The sequence below is a fragment of the Sorex araneus genome, chromosome 3, assembly GCF_027595985.1.
Source record: "Sorex araneus isolate mSorAra2 chromosome 3, mSorAra2.pri, whole genome shotgun sequence".
Lineage (NCBI taxonomy): Eukaryota > Metazoa > Chordata > Mammalia > Eulipotyphla > Soricidae > Sorex > Sorex araneus.
The window spans coordinates 35,471,757-35,496,256 of record NC_073304.1 but is presented as its reverse complement, the minus strand read 5'-3'; the positions used below and the strand labels follow the sequence as shown (position 1 = coordinate 35,496,256).

The window sequence follows — 24,500 nt, the reverse complement described above, 5'->3', positions numbered from 1 at the left end:
AAACAGAAGCTCTTGTCATTTCTGTTAATTCCAGGACCTGCTCACTGCCTTTCTGCCTATTTATTTTATTTTATATTTTTACTTTTTGGGTCACACCCCGGCAATGTCTGGGGTTACTCATAGTTCTGCACTCAGGAGTTACTCCTGGCAGTGCATGGGTGAACCGTATGGGATACTGGGGATTGAACCCAGGTTGGCCATGTGCAAGGTAAATGCCCTACCCACTGTGCTATCACTCTGGCCCCCCTTTCTGCCTCTTGTTTACAATAAAGGGGCCATGCTTTATGTTGAGATTTATGCTCCACAAGGCCCAATCCCTCAACGGCCAGGTGGCCTCAGAGGGAGCTAGAAGCAGTGGGGGATTCTCCATCCTATTCTTACCCCCCCCCCTTTCTCTGCTCCTGCCCAGGATTCAGGCATTTCTCCTCTCCCCCCTACAGGTAAGAGAAGGCCAGTGCTGTCCCTTTTCCACCCTGAGCCTTCGATGACCCCCGAGCACAGCCCCCTGAAGTCCTGCTCTGCCGGGGAGACATCGCCGCAGCATTTCTCCTTCAGTCCCTCTGCAACCAGCCCCAGGAACACCTCGCCCGGAGCCCGGGCCTCCACCCGAAACCCCCTCAGCCCTTTAGACACTGAGACCTTCAGCTGGCCCGACGTCCGAGAGCTCCGCTCTAAGTATGCCTCCCACGATGAGGCAGCCCTGGCTGAGGGCAGCCGGGCCCGGGCCCCGCCTGTCAACCGGAGCCGCTCGGTGCCAGAGAACATGGTGGAGCCTCCTAGGTCAGCCAGAGTGGGCCGCTGCTGCAGCCTCAGTACCAAGAGGGGCCGGGCAGGCCCAAGGGCGTCGGGGAACTCACCCCAGCAAGAGCTGGATAGAGATGAGGCCTTGTACGTCACTGCCCATGTCACCTTGGACAACAACCGGAGGGTGATCATCATGGAGAAGGAACCCCCGCCGGGCCCTGCTTTGGGGTCAGAGGAGCCCACGGCCTTGCTGTGGCAGGGCCAAGATCTCCAGGGGTGTGGACTGAAGGAAGAGGGTCCCCGGGACGCAGCTGACCCAGGCCAGCAGGGCAGAGTTCGGAACCTGAGGGAGAAGTTCCAGGCCTTGAACTCCGTAGGCTGATGCTGACCCAGCGGGAGGGGAGCCACCCGGAGAGCCCTGGCACATGTGCCCAAAGACTGTGCTGGCCGTACTCACGGGAGTCCCACCCTGTGGCCCCCAGAGAGGCCATGCCCATTCCCCCACCCGAAAGATGATGAAAAGACGAATGCGGGGATGCTCGAGTGTTCCCCTTGGGCTCTCGGTGGCTTTCCCGAGGCTCAGACGAGACCCTCTTCTTTCTGAGGCCAGGGTGGCCACTGTCCTTGTACATAGTTCTCTCTGGTGAGAAGCCAAATATTTAAGCTCACCGCTTGCCAGAGAGAGCGCGGCCTGCTCAGGCCCCCAGCGTGGGCCAGCCACTGCCAGCCATCGGAGCGGGCGCACCCAGCCAGGGAGGCGCTGGGAAGCGGTGGGGGCAGGCCTTCCTCTCGTGCCTTTCTTTTGTGAAGGCTCCAGGCGGGATCGAAGCCCCTAATTTATTGATTTCCATTCTGTGGCGTGTGTTTGTGTTGTGCGTGTTCTGACCGTCCACCCCTGCGTGGACTCTCCTCCCCGTGAAGAGTGTAAAGGTCTTCCCCGTTCAGGTACTTCTGTGGGTGGTCTGGCTGGCCCTGTGGTGGTCGCTCATGTACACACATTTCATTATCTGCCAACAGTGCAATAACCACTGCGGACGGAGCTGTGTGCAGCCTCCTTTCTGGGGCCCGGCTGGCGGGGAGAGATGATTCCTCACGGGAGGTGGGACACAGTGGGACACTCATCCAGCCGCCAGCCACACAGTCGTCATCAAATGTGCCCCTCGAGTGATGGGCGAGGCGGGGTCAGGGAACGTGACCCCTGACCGCTGTTCCCCTCTTCATGCAGATCCCTGGAGACCAGAGCCTGGTGTGCTGTCTCGGGCGGGGGTCATTATGAGCAGCTGTTTGCTCATTTCCCCCAAAGTTGGACTGAAGAGGGGCCAGGGTGGAGTTGGAGGGAGGGAGTAAATGAGGGAGGGAGTAAATGGAACATTTTCAAAGTAGCTCCAAGTTCCTTCTCTCTATCTAGTGCCCTTCTCCTTTCTCTCCCTGGAGACATCCTAGGGGCAAAAATTCTAAACTCAGAGCCCGAGAATATCTTTGGGTGACCTGCAGCGCTGTTGGCGGCTGGATCCTCCTTTTCCATCCCACTGTCAGAGTTTCTGTCTCAGGTACTAGAGGGTGGTACAGCAGTCAGAGTGCACACATGCTCCTCCCACGTTCAATTCCGAGGATCCTGGCACTGTGGGGCCCGAGTAGCATCACCTCGTCAGGCCCTTACGTGAACCTACTGGCTTGGTTCACCACGCACCACTGCTAGGGCCCTAGGCCTCCTGAACTCCACTTGGAAGCTATTACCCACCAAGTTTCCATTTCAAAGGGTCAGGGAGGCCCCATATTTCTGGTGGAGTTTTGTGTCCAGGATGCAGCTGCCCCCCATGTTTCTGTCTCTTGTGCTTGCGGCTTGGTTGTTGGACCCCCCAGGTCTGACCTAGGACAGACTGCCTGGGGAAGGGCCTGCTGAGGGGAGGTGAGAGGTGAGTGGAGGCCTCTCCTGAGCCAATCGGAATGGCGGAGCTCACCCGGGATCTGCCAGCTGCCCTGGTGTGGGCACCACCCTCACTCAGGAGGCCACAACTCCTGCCAACTGAGGCTCATTCCTGATGCCACGTCACCTCCCCCCACACACCTGAGTCAGGAGCCTGCCGGTCATCACTCACAGGCTGAACTGCTTTTCCCTCTCCGGTAAATGGGAGGAGACGGATGAGTCACTGCTTCTCAAATTCAACAGCCCCCAGACAGGGAGTTAGAGGGGCTCTGGACCTCCATTCTCGGCACGCCTGGACCACTGCATGAGCATTGGGGTGCTCACTGGCTGCTTGATAGAAACACCCCTTCCCCCAGGGAGTCCTTTAAAAATGGTGATGTGGGGGGCTGGAGCGATAGCACAGCAGGTAGGGCATTTGCCTTACACGTGGCCGACTTGGGTTCAATTCTCAGCATCCCATATGGTTCTCCGAGCACTGCCAGGAGTAATTCCTGAGTGCATGAGCCAGTAACCCCTGTGCAATGCCGGGTGTGACCCAAAAAAAGTGATATGAGACCAACGGAGACCACCCCTCTGAGACCACCCCAGATCTGGAGTACACTGATGTGCTTCTGATGCCCGTCCTCCTGAGCTCTGTAGGGAAGGGCCTGTGGCAGGTCCTCGAGAGCTGAGTGCAAAGGAGCAAGCCCTCCTTAGCATCTCGGGCAGCCTTGGGGAGGGGTGCAGTATTGTCAGAGCTCTCTCCTAAGAATTCCGGGGACAGCCCCAAGAGTGAAGCTGCCCAGCCTCTGGCTCCGTGATGGCCCCGTGAGCCCAGCCTACCTGGATCCACTTCAGAGGAAAACAAGCCAGTCCAATGAGAAACTGAGAGGAGTGTGGAGCGTTATTGATTTATTAGAAAAACTAGTAAATGGGTTTCCTCTGGTTGGTGGAAGCACATTTGAGCAGGTAGAGGATGAGGCCCAGCGGCCTCAGGACCAGCCCCAGATTGCGTGGTCTGTGCCCCACAGGGCCATGGCCTCTGCAGCCGCCTCCTCCCGGCGTCCTCCCTGAGCTTGCTCGTCCAGCAGACTGAGCCAGGGGGTCCTCTGGGTCTCTGCCCCCTCCCATGGAAGGGACGGAGGGGACCCAGGACCAGCTTTGGAGACCCTAGAGACCCACTCTGTAGGCAGGAAGGAGAGGGGTAAGGGTGGGGAGCCCACAGACCCTCTGTGATCCCCCTCCCCCTTCAGCCAGAGACGGTGGAGGCTGGGGGGTGGGTGGGTGGTGGGAGAGGTGTGTGTGGGTGGGAGAAATAGGGGGCGCCTGACATGCCCGGAAGGTGCTTCCTCTATACTGCCCTGGGAGGAAGCCTCTTATGCTGGTGTGGACTGGAGCTGTGTCAACCTTTTGGGAATAATATTAGAGAAACCACTGCCGAGTAGAAAATGGAAGGAGAAGACAATCCTTGCTAGCACACCGGGCACTTAGACCTGGCATGGTGTGGGGGTCCCCCGAGGCTGGGCACCAGCAAGTTTGTCCAGCCGGCTGAGTCTGGGGCCTCGTGAGGGAGGGATGCGTGGGAGCTGGCCATTGATGGCGAGTCACATGCAGCTGGCTGCCCTTGCCCTGTCATGGGGACGTGGGGTGGTGAGGTCCTAGCTCTTGTCTCTGACGCCCTTTCACCCTTGGCTCCGTGGAATTACTTGCTGCGGTTGCTTATCGCAGATACTACTTTGGCACACACGAAGGGGCGAGGGTGGCCCTCCTAAAGGCTGCTCGGGCTGGCAGTGTAGACCTGCCACCATCTGCTCTTTAGTAGGGACCCTGCTGTCTGTCCTGGTACCCCCACCCTTGGTCTCCCTAGGAGAGAGAGGCTGGTGGCTTTGCACCAGCTCCCTGCAGAAGCAGAGCACTGTGGGGTCAGATGCAGAGGGCAAACGAAGATCTTGGCTACAGAGACTGGACTGCCTGTTCTGGGGTGTTAGACCCCACAGAACACCTCCTCGTCGCCCATGTTTCTTGTCTGCCAAAGCCGACTTCACCGGACGTGGCAGTGCTGAGCCCCAGCCGGCCGGCCTCTGGCGCTCCGGGGAGGGCGGCATCTCAGTGACAAAGGCACCCTCCCGAGTGTGGGGAAGGCAATGGAATCGGGAAAGGCAGAATCCAGGCCGGGCTCTGATCTCCCCAGCCAGATGCCGACTGTGCCCAGCTTGACCTGTCTGTGGGCCGACCCCCGGTTAGGAGGCTGAACTGGAGTTGTATTGCTTTCAGAGTGCTTAAGAAAAATCCTTTTGGAACGGGGGCTTTCCCTTCCAGGTGCAGGGGAAAGGCTCTCCCCAGGGCATCTAGGGTGCAGGGCCCTTGGGGCTGAGCCGGGGTGGGGGTAGGAGTTGGGGAGTAGAGGGAGAGGAAGGGTGTTTGGTCACTTCACCCATTTGATACCCCCAAGACCCAAGGTCAGGACCTTCAGGAGAAGCCCATGAAGGTGCTAGAGTTTCATAGGCTCGGGCCCTTGCTTTTGTCCCTGGAGTGAGAATTTTTGCCACCTATGGTGACCAGCCACACACTCGGCATCTGTCTAGCTGATTAACCTTTCACCGGCGGCAGGAGGACGTAACTGGACATTGGTTTGGGGGTGCTTCAGTTCAGGTGCTGGGTTCCTAACCCCGTTCTGGCTTTGCACCGTCTCCTTAGGAAACCCTCATGTTGGCAGCGACTAGGGAGGGGAGAGTCCTGGGCTGGGCAGGGTGGAGCATGCTCTTCCCTCAGGGCTCTCAGCCCTGCATCCTAAACTGTCAGGCACCCTTACTCGCCCACGGTGGACACCACGGATGCCGGAGGCAGCAGGATGGCCCCTACTGTCAGGATTCAGACCTTCCAAGGTGCCCCCTGCCCCTTTTTTGGGGGTGAGGGGAAGGGAGGGAGGGAGGGTTGTCCCCTGAGGCGAGTCTTGGTTCTAAGAAAGCCCACTGGGGAGGGCTGGCAGACCCTCAGGGTCCCCAGCGGGCCCCTGGCCAGAGCTGGACTCACATTTCCGACATCCTCTTCCCCTACCCTTTGGCCTGGTGGCAACTGCATCCAGGTGACCCCCAAGCAAGACCTGCTTAGGGAGTGGACAGCGATTGAGGACCACCCCCCATCAGCCTTCTGCAGCTTTCCTGGGGTGGGTGTGGGTGGGGGGCTGGCATGCCCTCAGCCCAGCAGGAGGGGAGGAGGGCGAGAGTGTGCCTGGGAGAGCCTTTCCTGTCCCCAGGCCCGGGGAACCAGGAGTCGCGGCCAGGCGCCCCAAGCTGGCCCTCGGCAGCAGGGCGCGGCTGCGGGAGCTGGAGCGCGGCGCAGGCGACAGGCGGGATCCTGGGCGCCGCCGGGCGGGCCAAGGCAGCTATTGCAGCGCAGCGGGGGCCCCGGGCCCGCCGGGCGGCGGCTCGGAGCAGGCGGGGGCAGGCAGTGGGCGGCCCGGGAGGCGGGCGCGAGCAGAATCGGCCACGGCTGAGGTCAGGGCCAGGGGCGTCAGGCCCCTCCGGGGCGGCGGGAGTTCCTGCTGTTCCCCACACCCTGCGGCACCCCGTGCCCCGCCCGGCCCGGCCCAGTGCACGGGGTGCCGCCAGAGGCTACTTCTTTTTGGGGAAGAAGCTGAATCTCTTCTCCTTGTCCTTCTTGCCCAGGGTGGTGTCCGGGCCGGTGATGGAGGGAAGGGGCAGGCTTTGCGTCTTCACGCGGATGCTCTGGGACTCGTTGATGGCGCTGCTCACGCACTGCAGCCAAGACAGCATCTCCTCCTGCGGGATGCCAAGGTCAGGCCCCTCTTGGCTCCTCTCCTCCCCTCCCGCCCTCCAGGAGCCAGCCCCCAGCACCCACCCCTTCCCCCAGGGAGTCTGGAGGTCCAGGGGCCGCTGGCTAGGACACCACACGCTTACCTCATCCTTGCCATGGAAGAGCCACTCACTGCCATTGCTCAGCCTGGAAGGACAAAAGGTTTCCTGACTTGGCCACCTCTGGGGTCCTCTGCCCAGGCTGGGCCCATGGCCCCCTAACGTCCTCTCTTACCCAGAACCCTTGTCAACCAAACATAAAGCCCGAGAACTGCAGATCCCGACCCCTGGACACCCCATCCTACTCCTCTCGATGGGGCAACCCAAGGGAAGGAAAGGGGCACCGGGCAGGAGGGGCCTCACCTCAGCTTGAAGACATGCTTCTTCTTCTTGTAGTTGGCAGCGATCTCACAGATGGCATGTCTCAGCGCCAGGGGCTCCTCCCCGTGGTAGGGCACCCCCAGCGCCAGGTTCTTGGCATCCTTGTAGAAGGTCAGCTGGCTGTTCCTGAGCACGCAGTACAGTTGGTTCCAGGACCTGCAACGACCCAGCAGGATGTCACCCACAGGGGACAACAGTGACTCTCTAGGCTATTGTTAGAGAGATAGTAGAGTGGGTGAGTGGGTTTGGTCCCTGAGGCCCTGCCAGAAGGGATCCCTGAGCAAAGAGCTGGGGTGCCCCCCAAACCAAAACCAAACAATGAAGAGACGGCCAGAGCTCTACTAATCTAACTGCAGCATCTGAGCACCAATAGGTGGTAGCATTTTTTTTTTTTTTGCTTTTTGGGTCACACCTGGTGATGCACAGGGGTTACTCCTGGCTTTGCACTCAGGAATTACCCCTGGCAGTGCTCAGGGGACCATATGGGATGCTGGGATTTGAACCCGGGTCGGCCGCGTGCAAGGCAAACGCCCTACCCGCTGTGCTATCTCTCCAGCCCCAGGTGGTAGCATTTTACCATTAAAATATTAGTGATAGAAATCTAATATTTTTATTAGGTACTACCATAAGTACTGTTACCCCCTCCCCACCCCAACAAAACAAAACCGAAGTTTTTTTTTCTATTCAAATATTCTCACTTCTGTTCATATATATAGCCACATTTGATTGAACAACACATTCATTTTTTTAAAAACTTCTCTTTTTGGGTCACACCCAGCAATGCTCAGGGGTTGCTCCTGGCTGTGCACTCAGGAATTACTCCTGGTGGGGCTCAGTGGACCATATGGGATGCGGGGGATTGAACCCAGCTCGACTGTATGCAAGCCAAATGCCCTACAGGCTATACTATCGCTCCAGCCCCACATACTCAATTTTATGTTCTGCTTTTTAGTTTACTACTACATAACACTTAAGCACTTAAGTGATAGAACAGCGAGTAGGACGTTTGCCTTGCTTGCGGCCAACCCAGGTTCAATTCCTCTGTCCCTCTCAGAGAGCCCAGCAGTCTACTGAGAGTATCCTGCCCGCATGGCAGAGCCTGGCAAGCTACCCGTGGCATATTCAATATGCCAAAAACAGTAACAAGTTTCACAATGGAGACGTTACTGGTACCTGCTTGAGCAAATCGATGAACAACGGGACGATAATACTACAGTGCTACTACATAACAAGTGTTTCCCCATGTCAGCTATCTTTTTGAAAATGATTTTTAAGAAATATGGTGTCCCATCATATATATATAGGTCCTTTGTTAGAGGGTCTGATAATCTTAGGAAATGTATCCGCAATTTAATGATGTGCATCTTAATCTTTGTCTTTGCTGTCTTTCCCTGGAGGTCCATTTCTGTGATGACTGGGTCAAACCAACAGTGGAGACTTTCCCAACTATTTTGGATTTGGTTCTCAGTGTGGAACCCTGAGGTGCATTGAGCAGGGCTTGATTCTGGTTATTTCTGTTGTGTGCAGGATACTGGACTAGCATCTGTGAAAGACACATTTGTGCACATCAAAGCTCATCACTAATGAATGATGTGTTTGGTGAGGACAGGAGGAGAGGCTTAATGCGTGGCACCCGAGCTTTCTCCCCTTGCCAGCAAGGATGGCCAAGAACAATTCTCTGTCCTCCTCCCTCTGGAGAGCTGGATGGGGCAGAACTGGATAGGGAACACAGAGGGGACTGGAAGATTAGAGAGCTTGACTGCACAAAGCGGGCCATGGAGCAGCTTTAGGAAACTCTTCTAGGATCATTCCATAGCCTCTGACTTCCAGTCCAAGTAAGACAGCTTCTCCGGAGCTGGGCTGGGAGTACATGTTTCAGTATCTCAGGGTACATGTGAAGATCATATCAGCCCTGAAGCAATGCCTGGCACATAGCTCAATAAACTAGTTCACCCTTTCCAATGGATTCTCTGAATAGACAATAAGCCTCTTCAAGGCAGTTGAAGAACTCCCCAGGTCATTTTTAGAATCTGTTATAATGGCCACATACAGTGGTGCTTGAAGGACCAGATGGAATCAAAGATCAAACCCGGGGCTTCACACATGTGAGGTTTGTGCTCTATTGCTTGAATCACATCCCCAGCCTCCATGTTTGGCCCTTTAAAAGGTTTTTTGATGGATTCCCCTAGACTGTCTGCTGCCAGCTGCTCTGGGTCTGAGTGTCTTCACCACTGCTTCTGCTTGCTGCCTTGGGAGCCTTGGCATTGCTCGAGGGACATCAACGTTCCAGCAAAGACCTACCCAGAGACAGGACTGCTGGGGGCCAGGAGGGATCATAGACTCACAGGCAGTTACCCAGGGTCACTGATAGCAGGAAGAGACCCTTGGGAGGCCTCCAAGTCAACCCTCTTCATTCTCCTGCTCTCTGAACAGCTGAGGCCACCACTGGTTAAAAAATGGGACATGGCGAGTCAAAGTGATAATATTAGCGGGTAGGGCACTTGTCTTGCATGTGGTTGATCTGGGTTCCAACTCCGGCACCCCATGTGGACCTTTGAGCCTGTCAAGAGTGATTCCTGAACGCAGACTCAGGGGTAACCACTGCCCAGTATGGCCTCCAAACGAAACCAAACCAAAACAAAAGTGAAACTCTGCCAGGGATTGTAGGCACCTAGATTTACCTACCTGTCACCTAATTCTAGCCGGTGTCGGAGTGTGGCTCTGGACTAGACATGCTAACTGGCTGCAGATACGCTGTAGCACCCCTCAGCCCTGCACCCCCGGTATCCCTCTCCTCCCCCAGCCCTGGGACTTGAACTGTAGACTGGACCAGAGGAATGGCCAGCACCACACTGAGGGGACCCCGGGATCCCAAACGCCTTGCAGAGCACTACACCCCCATCCCACACTACCCACATGCTGGGCTGTAGGAGCTTCCCCCTCCCCCCAGCCACACACACACCTGTTGGATGCCTTCTTGTTGGGCCCCTCGAGGTCGTGCTTGCGGCCCAGGTAACCCTCCATCTGCACGCTGTACCCGGGGTCCCGCTGTGCCGGGAGCGTGGCTGGCTCGTCGCCTTCGCTCAGAGGCGTGTCCAGAGCCTTGAAGCCGGACTCAGTGGCCGGCCTCTCATCCCTGCCGCCCTTCTGCTGCTGCCCGTGCGGGGGCGGCCCCTGTGGAGGAGGTGGCTGCGGGTCCCGAGGCCTCTGACTCTCTTCCCCCTGCTGCAGGTGCGGGGCAGACCGAGGAACATTGCTGGGATGCCGCTCTCAGCAGAGCTGGGACATTTGTCCACAATGACACCCCCCGCCTCCCTTCCCCCGCAACACACACCAAGCCAGCCTCCCTTCTGCTAGCAAGTCCTGGCTCCTGCTGGCCTGCTTCTGGTATCCACCCCACCTGCTCCCCTAGACTCTTCCAGGCTGCCCCCTCCATGCACATCCTTTGCTCCGCCCTAACAGCTGCAGAAGGTTCTGGAAGGAAGTTGAAGGGGCACGCATGTGTGTGTGTGTGTGTGTGTGTGTGTGTGTGTGTGTGTGTATGTGTGTGTGTGTGAGAGATGATCTCATCTAAAAGGGTATCCAGTGTTGGAGGACCTCAGGTTCAGCCAGTTCTCTGATAGCTGGCAGGGGCTCTGGGAGGATTGCAGAGCAAGAAGGTTTCCGCTAGACAGCACAGTATGAACACCCAGGATGGATGTGTGTCCTGCTTTCTCTAACTGTGTTTAATGTCCCCAAGCTAAAAGCACCAGGCAGAGCTGCCATCTCCTCATCACTATCGTAAGGACAGGGGTTCAGGGGCTTGCATGTGGCTGACCTGAGTTGAATCTCCCAAGCACCACTGGGTGGGGGCAGAGTGAGCACAGAGCTGGGAGTAGTCCCTAAGCACTAACAGGGTGACTCAACCCCTGCCTCCCCAAGGCAGGGAGCAGACAGCCCATTTCAGGTGATGCTGCAGGACCCTGGCCTTGCATCCGTCACAACAGGAACTTGGTTGATGGCTCCAATGGCCTAAGGAGCTTTGTAGAGGGTGCCTGGATGCCTTCTGAGGAGGAACCAGCAGGCTGAGGGGCAGGGCCAGCACCTGGGCAGCTTCTGCAGTTTGTCCTGCTCTCCTGTGTGGCCCTGGGGGACTGAGAGGGGGCTGCCTGGGGAGAAAATGGCTTTTCCTTCTCTGCACCTCCCTCCAGAGTCGGGTGCTGCTGCCCCCTGCCAAGCCTAGCCGAGGGCGTCCAGTGGAGGCTGGTGTATCACATGCCCAGGAGAAGGGAACGCAGCTCCCTGCTCCTAGATGACACCTCCTTATGCGGCAGGACAGGCGGAGATAGCGGCTGGGGCAGGGGAAGCAGATCTCGTGAAAAGGCATCTTGCTCAAGCCAGAGCTCTGGTCCAGCCCGGCTGTGGTAGAACTGGCTGAGCCTGGCAGGCAGGTCCTGCGGCCCCCAAAGTGACTGTGTCTGCACACATACAGCCACAGCGGGCATCAGCAGCCCAAGAGGAGCAGAGTCACATCTGCAGAGGGGCGACTGCCCTCCAATTTTTTTTTTAAGTTTTGGGGTCACACTCTGTGATGATCAGGGGTTACTTCTAGCTCTATGCTCAGTAGTTACTCCTAGAAGTGGTCGGAGGACCATATGGGATGCCGGGGATTAAACCCTGGTCACATGTAGGACAAGTGCCCTACCCACTGTTCTAGCACTCCGGCCATCACCCCTTTTCTGGCCCCTGTAACCACAGTGGAAGAAAGAGGTGCAGAAAAGTACTGGTGGGGAGCTGTCTAGGAGCAAACCCATGCTGTGGGGTCCTTAGGCCAGGCTCAGACCCTAGAGACACGGGGATGGGAGAGTATGGGAACTTCTCCCTATCCCCAATTCCCTGCCCCCCACCAATCAGAATGAATCTTTTAATAGAAATAAGCCTGAGAGACCTTCTATCAGCTCCCGGGGGCACTGTGGTCACCTGACATGGCACCAGAGCGAGCAGAGACTAACTGGAGAGGCTTGAAGCTGTAGTTGGAAGCCAGTCATGTTAGTCCCCACCAAATCAGGACTGGCCAACCCCAGGCTACAGGCCAGTGGCATGGTAAGAACTCATTTAAAGATGGGTTGTGGGGCCAGGGTGATAGTACCATGGGTAGGGTTCTTGCTCTGTATTCGGCCAACCTGGGTTCAATCCCTGGTACCCCTGAGCACACCAGGAATGATCCCTGAGTACAGAGTCAGGAGGGAGGCCTGAGCAGAACTACTAGGTATGACCCAATACCCACTCCCACCTTGGCCAAAAAAAAAGGATTGTGTGGCTAGAAACATTTGAAAGCCCGAATCTAACGCCCTCAGTCTGACCCATGCTCAGAGAGCCTGAGGGACTCACCTGGGCGCACACAGGCACTGAGAGATTGACAGCCTGTGTTTCAGGCCAGACTCTCTCTCCTGCCTGCCCCAGAGCCCTGCAGCTCTGTGGCTCAACCACGCCTGTCTCCATGCATCTGATGGGATCCACCGCTCGGGATGTCGACAATGAGCCAGAATTTTGACTACAAGGACCTGGAAGGTCCAAAGCTCTGCTCAGGTCACTCACGAGTGCTGGGGCTGGGGCAGGAATGTGGTTTGGGGGTCATCTGTGGACCCAATCAGACTACCTTTCTAACTTGGGTCTGAATGTCGGAGGCAAATTATTAATGCAGACAGGGGGGACCTCTTTGCCCCTCTTCAAGTCCAGAGCCACTCTTCCCCTGGAAGTGGGTTTGTAGGGAACAAGCTGTGCTGCTCCCTCTAGGCCAGAGTCCCCTGTGCCTGCTCTGGGGGGTCTCTGTGGAGGAGAAGCCCACTCGACTCTCCTCAGGGCTGGGTTTTTCTCACTCATTCAGCCTCTATCTCCTGGGACAAGTTTTGCTATAGATTTGAAGGGCCACACTTTCCTCCATCCATTTGCCTTCTATTCGGAAACTGCCCTTCAAAACAAAGGGTGGATTTGGCCAGGACTCACTTATTGTGACCTTCTTTGGCTTCCTCCTAACAGTGCCCGACCCACATGCACTGACATTCTGAGGCCTGGCAGCAGACTAGCGTGGCCTTGTGAAACGGGCTGGCTTTGGAACATGGGGTTTTCCAGCATATGTGAAGATTTCTCTGGCGCCCTGGAGATCCTGAAAGCACAGCGCAAGACTCTCCTCTACCCTCAGGACAAGACCTGAGAAGCAGCACAAGAGAGAGGACAGGGGCCAGCAGGGTTAGGCAGCCGTGCAGACCCAGGGCTGACAGAATGCCTGGGCTAGGCGAGGGGACATGGATGAGAAGGAAGGAGGCAGCTCACGGAGGAAGGGTTTGGGGGAGCAGCTCATAAGGTCAGTTCCCCAGGGAGGACAAGGACAGACAGGTGAGGAGGAGGCCTTTCTGGAAGGCTCTGTGAGTGGACATCACAGGAGCCCCTTTTCTGCTCCCTACCTGAGATCACCTCAGAGAACTCCTCCCCTGGGGACCAAGCTGAGCTTATGCACACCAGCCCCACAGAGGGCAGAGTGCAGGGGGTGCCTTCCTGGGGGCCCCTATTCTGACTCTCTCCCCTCCCTGCCCCACATCAGGGATGTTGTGGTGGTCAGTATCCCTGCAGTTTGGCCCACAGACCACCTCATGCTCCCTTTGTTCCTGGAGGAAGAGAGAGAGGGACACTCACATCCCAGGTAGGCAAGGCCCTGCCATTCCTCAGACATTTCCAGCTGGGACCCTCAGAGCTCTAGGGGCAACTCCAGGGGAGTCCTGAGGCCCCCTGCAAAGTTTGGAGCAGGGAGGGAGTACGGTTTGGGGTTCTGGATGACAGCCTGCTACTACGTGCAAAGTTTTGTGGAATCACAAGTAGACTTTTACAAAAAATTCACAGTTCTTTTGCGGCGTGTGTGTGTGTGTGTGTGTGTGTGTGTGTGTGTGTGTGTGTGTGTGTGTGTGTGTGTGTGTGTGTGTGTGTAGAGGTGAGTAGGAGGCACACACGATGATGCTCAGGGACTATTCCCGGCTCTGTGCTCATAGGGGATCCTATGCAGTGCTGGGGACTGAACTTGGCTTGGCCATATGCAAAGCAAGTGCCTTCTCTGCTATACTCTCTCCTGCCTACAATTTTATTTTTTGCTTGCCTTCCAGTGGTCAACTTGCTGGCATTTCAGTGCAGGAGCCAAGGAGGCAGTGCTAAGAGGGTCCTGGACGCTGGAGAGGTTGAGGGGTGGGGGGATGGTGGTACAAGGTCACACCAAAGATAAGACTTCACAGTTTTGCAAATACAAAAAAAATGGGGTGGGGGAGGGTTTTGGGGCCACACCAGGTGATGCTCATATGAGATGGTTTGATGAATCATATGGGATACGGGGATTGAACCCAGGTTGGCAGCGAGCCCTACCAGCTGTACTATTGCTCTGGCCCCCAAAGACAAGATTTTAAGTAAGATTCTCTCTATACAAATCTGAAAGGGAAAATCCTTTTTTTTTTCCTTTTAAGAAGTCACACCCTGTGATGCTCAGAGATTATTCCTGGTTCTGCACACTGAGGAATTACTTCTGATGGTGCTTGGGGATGTCAGGGATTGAACCTGGGTTGGCCACATGCAAGGAAAATGCCCTACCAGCTCCAGGCCAAGGTCAAATCATTTTCTGAAGCAAAAACATTTTAAAAGTTTGACCTTAGGGCTCTGGACTGACAGGATGTACAGGAAGCAGGAGGAAGGGTTCGGGGAGCCAGAGTCTCCAGTGGGTTCCCCAGAGCACAGTCTTGCCTCGGGGAGGGGGGTGTGGAGCCATTTTGCAATTGATAAAAGCAAACAACTTTTCTGGAGACCTTCATGTCCAGCTGGGCCTTCAGAGGCAGCGAGGGGGCTGGCAGAGAAAGGATGGTGAGTGACCACTGAGGAGACAGATAAAGCTGAAGGGGGAAGAAGTCTCAGAATTCTACAACAGGAAAGAATCTGATGTCATCAGAGTCAGGCCAACCAAGGGTCTGGAAAACTGAGTTCTAGAAAAACTCAGAGACCCTCTGGGTCCCCACAGCCAGTATGGAGTGTGAAGCAATGCCACGGTCTGCTCCCTTGACCACACCAGGACTTTAAATCTGACAAGGATAGGCCACAGATAGGTCAGGAAGTCAGGAGGACAGGCACTTGCCTGGCATGAGTGTTGCATGGGGGTTAATTCCTAGCATCACATATGGTTCCTGAGCACCATCAGTGGGTCAGTTTTACAGAGTTAGGAATAGCCCCTGAGAACCCTGTATCAATCAATCTGAAAATGATGCCTCCCAGGTGAGCTGGCTGGGGCTGGGCACATGGCTTTCTCAAGGAGAGACCCAAGAGTGCCAAGCTGCTGGGCAGAAAGCCACCAGGGATCAGGCCCCAAACCAACTGCCAAATAGAGGGCACTATGGAGATGCACTAGCCCCCCCTCTTGAGGCCAGACCATCAAGGAATCCCCACTGAATGATGAATTGCCAGCAGAGGTTCCCAGGGCCAGGCTTGCAGCATGGTTTGGGCAGGTCCTCCAGCCCCTGGCCCCCGGCTAAATCATCTATGCTGACTCCTAACGGGAGCTGTGGGAGGGAGGGAGGGCCTCAGGAGCACCAGTTCAGGGGGGCCCTGAAACCCTCCCATGCCTTTGCTTTGCTTTTATTCTGCTTTGGCAGACAGGTTCTGGGAGTATGCACAGTGGGGCTGGCAGGAGACATACAGTGGGAGGCCTGGGTGCACAGTTGGGGGGGCTCCCTTAGATACACTGTGGGGTCGCAGCTGGTTGGGGGTGGATTCAGGGGTGGCTCTGGATGCACAAGGTCTCTGGTGCACAGTGAAGGGTCTGGATAGTGGTGATGCCCGGATGCATGGGGATATGGTTTGTTGGATGTGCAGGAGTATCTGTATGCGCGTGTGTGCCCGCACACATACACACACACACACACACACACACACACACACATCAATGGGGAGGGGTTGGGAGGGCCTGGGGCAATGCTAGCCAAAGAGCCCAGAGTTGGTGACTGCAGGGACAAGTAGGTTCTACCACACAGCTTTGGCTACCGAACCAGTCTCTCTCATTGCCCTGGTCCTGCAGGCCTCCTGAAGACACACTTGTGCTCCCGAGGGGCGCTGGGCTCCTAGGAACTAGGGTTCACTCCACGGGAGGATGATTGAGCTGCTTGAAGAAGTTCTGGGTGTCTGGTTGGGGCAGCCCAGGCATTGAGAAGAGTGAAAGCGTGGGGGAGACTGTTTGGGCTAAGCTCAGGCTAAAGAGGTGCAGCTGCACAGGACAGGGTCCCTGTCAGGGGGTCAGGTGGGCAGCGTCTAAAGCAGGATGCATGGACTCAAGAGTAGGACATGAGGTTAGGAGGACAGGGGACAGAGCGAGCCAGCTGCTGGCTGAGGACCCCAGGAAGGGAAATCACGAACAGAAGAGCCTCTTGGAATAGGCATCTCCCGATGGAGGGGGTTCACTACCTAGTTCTAGCAGAATCTTGCAAAGCCAAGCCTGACCTTTAAGGGTGCTGCCTTCTTGGGGAGCTGGCAGGGGCAGCGAAAGTAACAGAGGGTTGGCAGTCTTCTCCTACAAGAAAGGTCAAGAGCTGAAGGTCTAGTTCCAGGTCTAGCTGCCAGCAAAAGGACTCACACAAAGACAACAGGGAGACAAGAGCCTGGTGCGGGACTTCAGCAGCTTTGGTGGTTCTAGAAAATGCTCAGTGAGTCTGGATACATCAGCAAAGAAGGAACCATAGAAGAGGAACTTCCCTCGAGATAATGCTGAGTGAGAACCAGGAGTGAGTATGCACCCAGATGGGCGCGGGTGAAGTCGACACTCTGTCAGGGAGTGGGAGCCGCGGTGGATGGGGTTCAAGGGGGCTCTGGGAAGGTAGGTTTGGCGAGGCTTGTCGATGGTGTGAGGTTTCATATGGAGGACGCTTCCTCTCAGAGATGAAGGATGGAGGAAACTGAAGACGCGAAGAACCTCCTATGAGACGCCAACGGGCTCCTACACGCTCATTTCCTTCCTCATGCTCTCTGGGAAGTGGGCACTGTCAGTCCCATTATACAGACAAGGAAACAGGGGTTCAGGGCCAGTGAGTTTCCTGCCCCGAGCTACATATCTCATGGGTGGGAAGTTGAGGCTGCAGGGGTCTGGTCCCTGAGCCTCTGATCTTCCTTCCACACTCTGCTGTGGGGGTGAGTGTCCCCAGAGGATAGCATCACCCACGGGCTTCCGGTCTTCTGGTCTGTGCTTGCTAGAACCACACTGGAAGGCAGCAAAACTGGGACTGGACAAAGCCTACTGCCCTTAGCAACCCAGTAGTGGGTGAGCAGGGGATTGGCCACTTTTGTAGTCCAGGACTGTCCACCTCCCTGAGTGCTTGCCTGATGCTGAGCTATTATGGGGTGACAATGAGGATGGGGGGACACAGGCTGGGAAGGCTGCTCAGAGCACAGATGAATGTCAGAGAAGAGAAAAGAGACGGTGTGTTGAGGGTTGAGAGCACCTAAAGGGACATAGGTGGCAGCAAGGGCATGCAGAAACCAATGTCTCACATGGCACAGATTGCTGTGGGACACGGAGCAGAAGCATGGGGCTGCATCTTGGGGCCGAGTAGGGGTCAGGGAGCACTCAAGAGGGGCACTCAAGAGAAGTGGCTGCAGGGCGCAGAGGCTCCACACTGTCCACTTCTGTATGAGATGCTAAGTGGGGACCCAGGAAAAGACAGGGCAGGAAGCCACCAGGTCTGGGGAGTGAGGAGAAGTGGAAAGTGTTTGGGTCCTTCAGATAGGGGGAGGACAGCCTGCTCAGAGCTGTCCTTCTCTGGGGGCAAGGGTGCTCACAGACCCTCAGTGACAAGAGAGACTGAAGAGAGGAGACCCCAGTCTCCCTGAAGATCACCAGGCGGCCATGCTGTCAGTTTCCAGGCCGGTTTCTGAGGTGCTGTCTCTGTGAACTGAGTCTCTCCCCATGTCCCTGAGTACCCGTGATGCTCTGAAGCACAGCTTCAAAGCAAGAACTTTGAAAGATCCTTGGATGGTGAGGTCAGAAAGCCCACATCTGACCACACAGAGCTGGCAATGGGCAGTGACAGATGTCCAGAGAGACTCGAGTGGGCAGAGGCACCTCAGGTGGACACACTCGGGCCTGGGTTAGTGCACTCAGGAGTCCCGGAGTCAGGAACATGCTCAGGTCTTGGGGAGAGCAGATATAATTTCCAGAATGCCCATCCCAGCTCCCCTTACACACACACACACACACACACACACACACACACACACACACACACACACACACAGGTGCGGGCACAAGAGAGGGGAGGAAAGGATGAACTGGTTTTCCCAAGAAACCCAGCTCTATCCCCACCCCGCCATGCAGGGATGTCAGATAGCTTCTGGCCATGGGTTCAAGCTCACCACTGCACCCAATTGCCAAGGAAATGCTGCAGCTATGGCTGGCCGAGCACTGGCTGCAGTGTGAAGTGCCCATGACCTGCTCAGCCTGGGGGAGAGGGCCCTGTCCAGACCCACACGCTGGTCCTTTCTCTGAAGCCACTTCAACCTCTGACAATGGGACTCAGTAGCTCTGATCGAGGCCCTCCGAGCTTGATGGCCCTTGTCTGGCTCGAACGAGTGGCTGTGCCTTTTCCCATGCCCTCTCCCAGGGAAGCCCGCTGCTGGCATCTAGACAGGTCCTGCATAAGACTGACATCCGGGAGCCGCTGTGGGTAAGATTCCCACAAGGGACCATGTGGGGTACGCTGATGGTGACTATGCCAGGCAGTGACTCTCTAGAGTGGCTGTGCCCTGGCATCCTGCCTGAGCAAAGACCAGATTGGTCTCGAGGTTTAGAGGCAGACAAGCTATGGTGCCCCAAACCCCAACACAGAGGTGACCTTGTCACAGCCCCAGGAGGGTCTCCCTCCTCCTCCACACAGCAGCCTGCTTAGGGGGCTCTCTTAGCACCCTGACTCCCCACCTGGACACCAGGGATGGAGGTGCAGGGTGAAAGGCTGCGTCTGTAAGCCTGAGGTGACTCAATCCTCTTCAAAACTGTTTCTTTCTGGTGAAAGCAACCTCAGCCTCTCAACCTGCAGCACCTCCCCAAAATGCTGCTTGGGAGACGGGCACCCAGAGCTGACAGGTGGGGAACACCTTCAGGTCTTTGAGTCCTCCCCAGGCCACAGGGCATTGAAGCACAAGGGGTTGGCATGAGGATTGGAAGTGGCTCAGCTTGCCACCAGCATCCCAGCAACCCACGATGCCTTCAGGGCACTGGTCATGATGGAGCTAAGGTTCCCACCTCTTTCCCAAATAGCCTAGACTGTGGCCTCCTCCCTGGGTCTCACACCTGCTGGCACCTGAGAATCTTGGGCACACTGTGGGAATGTTCTTGACTTTCTGGGATCCCATACAAAGACTCTATCTGGACAAAGAGCTCCAGCAGGTCTACAGCAGGCAGGAAGGTCCTAGCAGAACTAAAGGTTAGGATCCACTGTCCTGACTTCCACCTTGCTCCTTCTGCTTGACATGCCTGTGTGGATGCACTTACCTGTAGGAAAGTGGCTGGCTTTTCTCCAAACACATTAAAGGTCTAATGTGGCAGGATCAGAGGGAAGGGAGGGAGGCCACAGCAGTGCCCAAGCATGAGCTCAAGGGAGGGAGAGACGGAAGCGAGGAGCAGTGTCTGCATGGACACACAGAAGGGGAGGCCTGGGCTGGGGCCGGCAGCATGAGGCTCTGCTGGGGGCACACACACACACACACACACACACACACACACACACACGAGGGTTCAGGTGCCCAGCCCTGCCGGTCCGCCACCTCCATGCAGGAAGCCCACATGCACAGGTGATGGGTGTGACAGGAAGCAACTGCATGTGGGTGGTGTCTGCGGGCACCTACAACAGAGCCCTGGGGATGGCAGGAGAGCACAGCACAGGGGCACTTCAGGGGTGCTGGGAGGCCTTTCCGGCTTGTGTAGACATGGTGGGGAACAAGTGGACTTCACACCAGTCCTTGGAGTTCCCTGGAGCCCCATGAGAAGTCAACAAGGGCTCTGAAAAGAGCAGCAGCAGCCAGAAATGTGTTTCCGTGATACCCTGGCTCAGGTTCATGTGATTCGCCATTTGGTTTCTTCCTGGTAAGGGCACCAGCCAGTTTTCTCATTTGGTGGAGTGGCTGGCTCTCAGGAAGGGCCTCCCGCCTCCAGAGAGATGTAGGTCCACATGGGTCTGCCCACAGCCACCCACTGCTTTCAGGTGTGTGTGGGGGGTGTGAGGGCAGCTTGACACCCGTGTCATTACAGCATCACTACATTTGCACAGATGGACACGACACAGAGGGAGTGGGTGTTCAGGAGTGGTACAGGAGCCCACAGACCCAGGTCACCACAGCACGCGGACACAGGCGGTTCCACAGCCCAAGCGCAGGCGGGGGCAGGAGGCAGGGACAGTCCCAGCGCAGGTGTCGGCAGTCCAAGCCAGCCCCCGGAGCTCTCTCCTTCCAGGTCGTTGGGAGTAAGGGGCTGAGCTGCAAATCCACCGGGAGAGTGTCCACGGGCACTTCTGCGAGTACCTCTGAGGGAGCCCAGGCACAACCCGTGCTGGACACGCGGGGCCCATGCAGCCCAGATGAGATCGGTGGCAGAGGGCTTGGTGCATGTGCACGTGTGTGTGTGTGCATGTGTGCATGCATGTGCATGCATGTGTATAGTGCAGTGTGGGGACAACGGAGATCTGTGGTTTGTTGTACAGGAAACTTCCCCCTGGAAGGTCAGTCTCCCTCCACCCTGGCGACCTGGAGAGGCGGGCTGCATGCGGTGAGGCCATGCAAGGCACATGCTGAATTCTTGCTTTCTTCTCAGCTTCACCCCTGATGTTAGCCTCCGGGCTCTCTGAGGCGCTTTAGCCAAGACACCTGTCCATCCAGGCCCCAAGACCTATGCCACAGTTCACCCACCTGCTCCATCTTGGGCCCTTCCTTGTCACCCTCCCTTTCCCCCCTCCAGATGCTAACACGTCCCTCTTTTCTACATGTTGGGGGGCCTGGTTCCATGACCCAGGAACTCTGGGCTTTCCCTCACTCCTGTTATTGCCAGAGAACCATCTCTTAATCCCAATTCATTGGCTCACAGCCCTGGGCCCAGGAGGGGTGAAGGAGGGGCTCTGCCTAGGAGGGGGGACTCTGCCCGAGGCAGGGCCCCATACATGGTGGCTACGGCAGGTCACACTGGGTGGGCTCTGTGCTCTGTGACTGAGTGTGGGGGGGACTGTGGGTGTGAGAAGGGGCTGTGGATGTGAAGAGGGGTTCAGGAAATGGAAGGGAAGGATGGCGTGTTAAAAGGCCTCATCCTGTATGAACGGTCTTCCTTGAGGGTGAGGGTGAGCTATTTATACAATAAAATTTATTAGACTAGAGAAAACCAAACGACAGTCCTGCCAGCGGCCTGGCACGCCAGCTTCTTCTTTCTGGGTGAAGGGCGGAGGATCTGAGTCCCGGAACTAGGTGGCCCTCAGTGACCAAGGAAAGAGGATTCTGCAGGAGGGGCTGGCTCAGGGCGCCCTCCTCGCCCTCCTCCTACCCTGGCCGAGCCTAGAAGGGGTGAGCGGGCTCTGGCAGCAACGACTCCCAGGAACCAGACAAATGGGACAGGAAACTGACCGGGGACGTTCTCTCGGTGGCTGCACGGTGGGGTCGGGGAGCCTCCCCTGCTGTCTCGCCTTCCTCCTCTTGAGGCCTAGGGAAGAACAGCCCCTCCTGGAAAACTGGCCCCCACTTTCATACCAGGGAACCCCGGGGCAGGCTTCGCCTTCTCCGCAGCTCGGCAGTGCTCAGCTAGGAGCCACGTAAGGCAGACGCTGCAGGAACTAGCCTGCTCTCTGCAGAGCGGTCTCGGGCTCACGGGCAGGGGCCCAGTCAGGGCTGGGCCTGCAGGAATGCCTGCCGAGAGGCCCCCTGTCTGCTGCACCAGTTACTGCTGCCCGTGACTCCCCTTTTCCCTGCAAGCAGTCTCCATGCACCCAGTGATTCAGGGAACCAGAGTCCCTCTGCTTCTGAGCTCTGGGCTTGGTTCTGACAGGAAGTTCCTCGTCTTCCTGTGCTGTCTCCTCCACCCCTCACTGGTGCCAGGTCCTCCCGCACTTACCCCGGCTCCTCGGCGGGCCTCTCAGGGGTCTGGAGTTCTTTGAGCTCCAGCTGGGGGAGGAAAAAGCCAAGGTGGTCAGAGCAGTCACAAAGGGGATCAAACGCATCCCCCTTCTCTCCTATTCTCTGAAGTTGCACCCCATTTCCCAGCCCTGGGGGTTTGGGGGGTGCCTTTTTTAATGACCACCCCCACCCCTTGTCCTCTGCATTCCAAGGTCAGATTTTCTACCTCTTCGACTCCTCACTCTCACCCCTGCCAAGCTTTCCAAACTCAGCTCTGGCTTCCATCCCGGCCTTGAGGCCCCGGGCAGGACCATGGCTCACCGTCGTGGGCTTTTCCAGGGCCGCGAAGCGTTCAGCCCAGCTGGCTGTGGACTTCTCAAAAGCCTCGTGCCTCTTGATGAGCTTCTCCACGCTGTCCACGGTGTGCCCGAAGTCCTGGCTGGCCAGGTAGGGCTCCTGGGCAATCAGCCACGCTTCGGCCACAGAGGCGTCCCGGGAGAACTGGCACACCTCCAGCACTGCCACGGAGAAAGAGCCACGGTGCCCGGGGGTTACTGCCCAGCATGCTCTTCCCTCCCAAGGTGGCTCCCATGTGGCACATAAGTACACTCATGGGATACGTCCAGACTGCCCAGATAACAGCCCTGACGTGAAGTGGGATTTGTCCCCTCTCCTGAATTAGTGTCCACAGGGAGGACACTGTGCCTCCCATGGACACAACACCCTTTGGATGCCTGAGAATCCGCTCCCCTAAAACCCAAAACAGCGGCCACATGAGGTGGGTCGGAGGGCAGGTAGGGAGCGGGGGCTCTCTGGGTAGAGGGGGGCTGGCAGCAGCCCTCCCACGGAGGCTCCAGAGGCCCTTAGCTCCCTGGCAGGTGACACCATGAGGGTCTTGACCCCAGGAGCCTGGGAGGTGGCCAAACTCCCCCTTGTGGTGGACAGGAGTGTCCCCTCCTGGATGTCCGTGCTCCAGGTGGTACTCACGAATGCAGAGATCCTTCCAGCGCGTGTCCCACTTTTCATTCATCTCTGCTTTCCTGGACTCCACTTGCTGTAGTTTTTTTTTGATCTGCAGGTGGGGAGGGAGAAGGGCTCAGGCTGGGCCCCCCTTAGCCTTTCACTCGGAGAGAGCAAGGGAGGGAGATGGTCTCATCACAGAGTGTGGGGCTGGCTCCCTGGCTTCCTGTCTGGGCCCTGCGACTTGACTGCGGTGGTACTGCCTTGGGCATGTCTCATGATCTCTCAGAGATGCGGTGGCTGCCGCTGGAAATTGCCCTGACCAGTTCCAAAGTGGGGGCTGTGTGTGTGTGTGTGTGTGTGTGTGTGTGTGTGTGTATAAGGAGGGGAGCATGTGCTCCCTCTTCCCCATGCCCCACCGGCCCCTGCTAGGAAATGGGGCAGAAGTGAGGCCCCTACCCCCTGCACACCCCCTGCCCCCCTCTCCTGCTCGCCTCCTCCGAGTCCTGGTGTTGCCGTTGCAGTAGCGACTCTCCCAGCTTCTTGCAGTCACTGAAGTTGTCATTGCGGGTTTCGATCTCGGCTCTGATGCCCTGGTGGTACTTCATGAGCAATTCCACAGAGGAGACGTCCCTGGCAGGAAGGAGGACAGGAGGGACACATTGGGGCTTGCCCACTGCCACATCGCCACCAGACGGGACCTGTCAGCTTCTTGGGAGTCGACCCCTCCTCCTCTCCAGACAGCCAGGAACACCGGCACCCAGTGTCCTCTGGCAGAAGTGAGGACATGGTGGGGGAGGGGGGGTCACGGGCCCCTCAGTGAAGTTTGGGAACACTGTTTGGCAGACCAAAGGAATACACCTGACTCCGTGGATGAACCTTGAAGAGTCTGTGCTATAGCAGAGGGGGCAGCCCGTGAGAGCCCAAGGATCTCTGCAACAGAGACCATTGGGATGCTGAGAAGCATGTCCTGGGAGGTTCAGTGGGGGATGGGCTGGGGTCAGCTGGGAGGGATGACTGACAAAGGGGCCCGGCCTTTCACTGGAGTGTGCTGAAGATCATCTAAATCAAGACTGTGGTGATGGTCATACAACTGAGACCCTAGGAAACTCACTGACCATCCTCATTTCCTCTCCATAAGGATGGTCTACACAGAAGCCTGCCCATGAGGACAGATGTCCCAGGGGTGGAGGGCCGCAGGACACTGCCAACTTGACACAGAACCCTGGGCTCCCCTCAAGGACAGTTAGAGCCCTCCAGCTCCTCAACCCAGCACTACGGGAAGATTGAGGAGCCACAAAAGTTCAGACATGCCCTGCTTGGGAAGTGTAAACTGTTTTGGTGCTTCATTTCCAAGGCGGGGCACGAACATTCTGATTTTGTTTTATTTTGGGTCTCCCTCAGCAGTGCCGGGGGTCGCCAGGGCTATGCTTGCAGTGCCCGGGAGGCTGTGCGGTCCCAGGGGCCAGAGCTAGGACCCTGTGCAGGTCAGGCATATGCAATGGGCCCTGGGAGCCATCGCTCTGACCTGGAAGCACTCATTTTCCTCAACCATTGAG

The 24,500-nt window shown here is 57.0% G+C and overlaps 2 protein-coding genes across 12 annotated transcripts in view; one reads left to right on the top strand and one right to left on the bottom strand.

Moving 5' to 3' along the window:
• The window catches only part of PLEKHG3 (pleckstrin homology and RhoGEF domain containing G3), a 43,375-nt gene extending 41,596 nt beyond the window's left edge, over positions 1 to 1,779 (top strand). For all 11 annotated transcript variants that reach the window (XM_055132778.1, XM_012933618.2, XM_055132781.1 and 8 more), the window contains one exon: positions 441 to 1,779. In XM_055132778.1, the coding sequence (XP_054988753.1) occupies positions 441 to 1,126 (686 nt within the window). In that variant the 3' untranslated portion in view covers positions 1,127 to 1,779. The remainder of the gene's footprint in view (positions 1 to 440) is intronic.
• Positions 1,780 to 3,547: 1,768 nt separating this feature from the next.
• Positions 3,548 to 24,500, bottom strand: part of SPTB (spectrin beta, erythrocytic) — a 138,963-nt gene continuing 118,010 nt past the window's right edge. The window contains exons 28-36 of the mRNA XM_055133928.1: positions 23,436 to 23,574; positions 22,969 to 23,053; positions 22,303 to 22,499; positions 21,980 to 22,029; positions 21,496 to 21,571; positions 9,809 to 10,071; positions 6,829 to 7,002; positions 6,571 to 6,613; positions 3,548 to 6,432 (exon numbers count right to left, since the gene is read on the bottom strand). Coding sequence (XP_054989903.1) covers positions 6,265 to 6,432; positions 6,571 to 6,613; positions 6,829 to 7,002; positions 9,809 to 10,071; positions 21,496 to 21,571; positions 21,980 to 22,029; positions 22,303 to 22,499; positions 22,969 to 23,053; positions 23,436 to 23,574 — 1,195 coding nt within the window. The 3' untranslated portion in view covers positions 3,548 to 6,264. The remainder of the gene's footprint in view (positions 6,433 to 6,570; positions 6,614 to 6,828; positions 7,003 to 9,808; positions 10,072 to 21,495; positions 21,572 to 21,979; positions 22,030 to 22,302; positions 22,500 to 22,968; positions 23,054 to 23,435; positions 23,575 to 24,500) is intronic.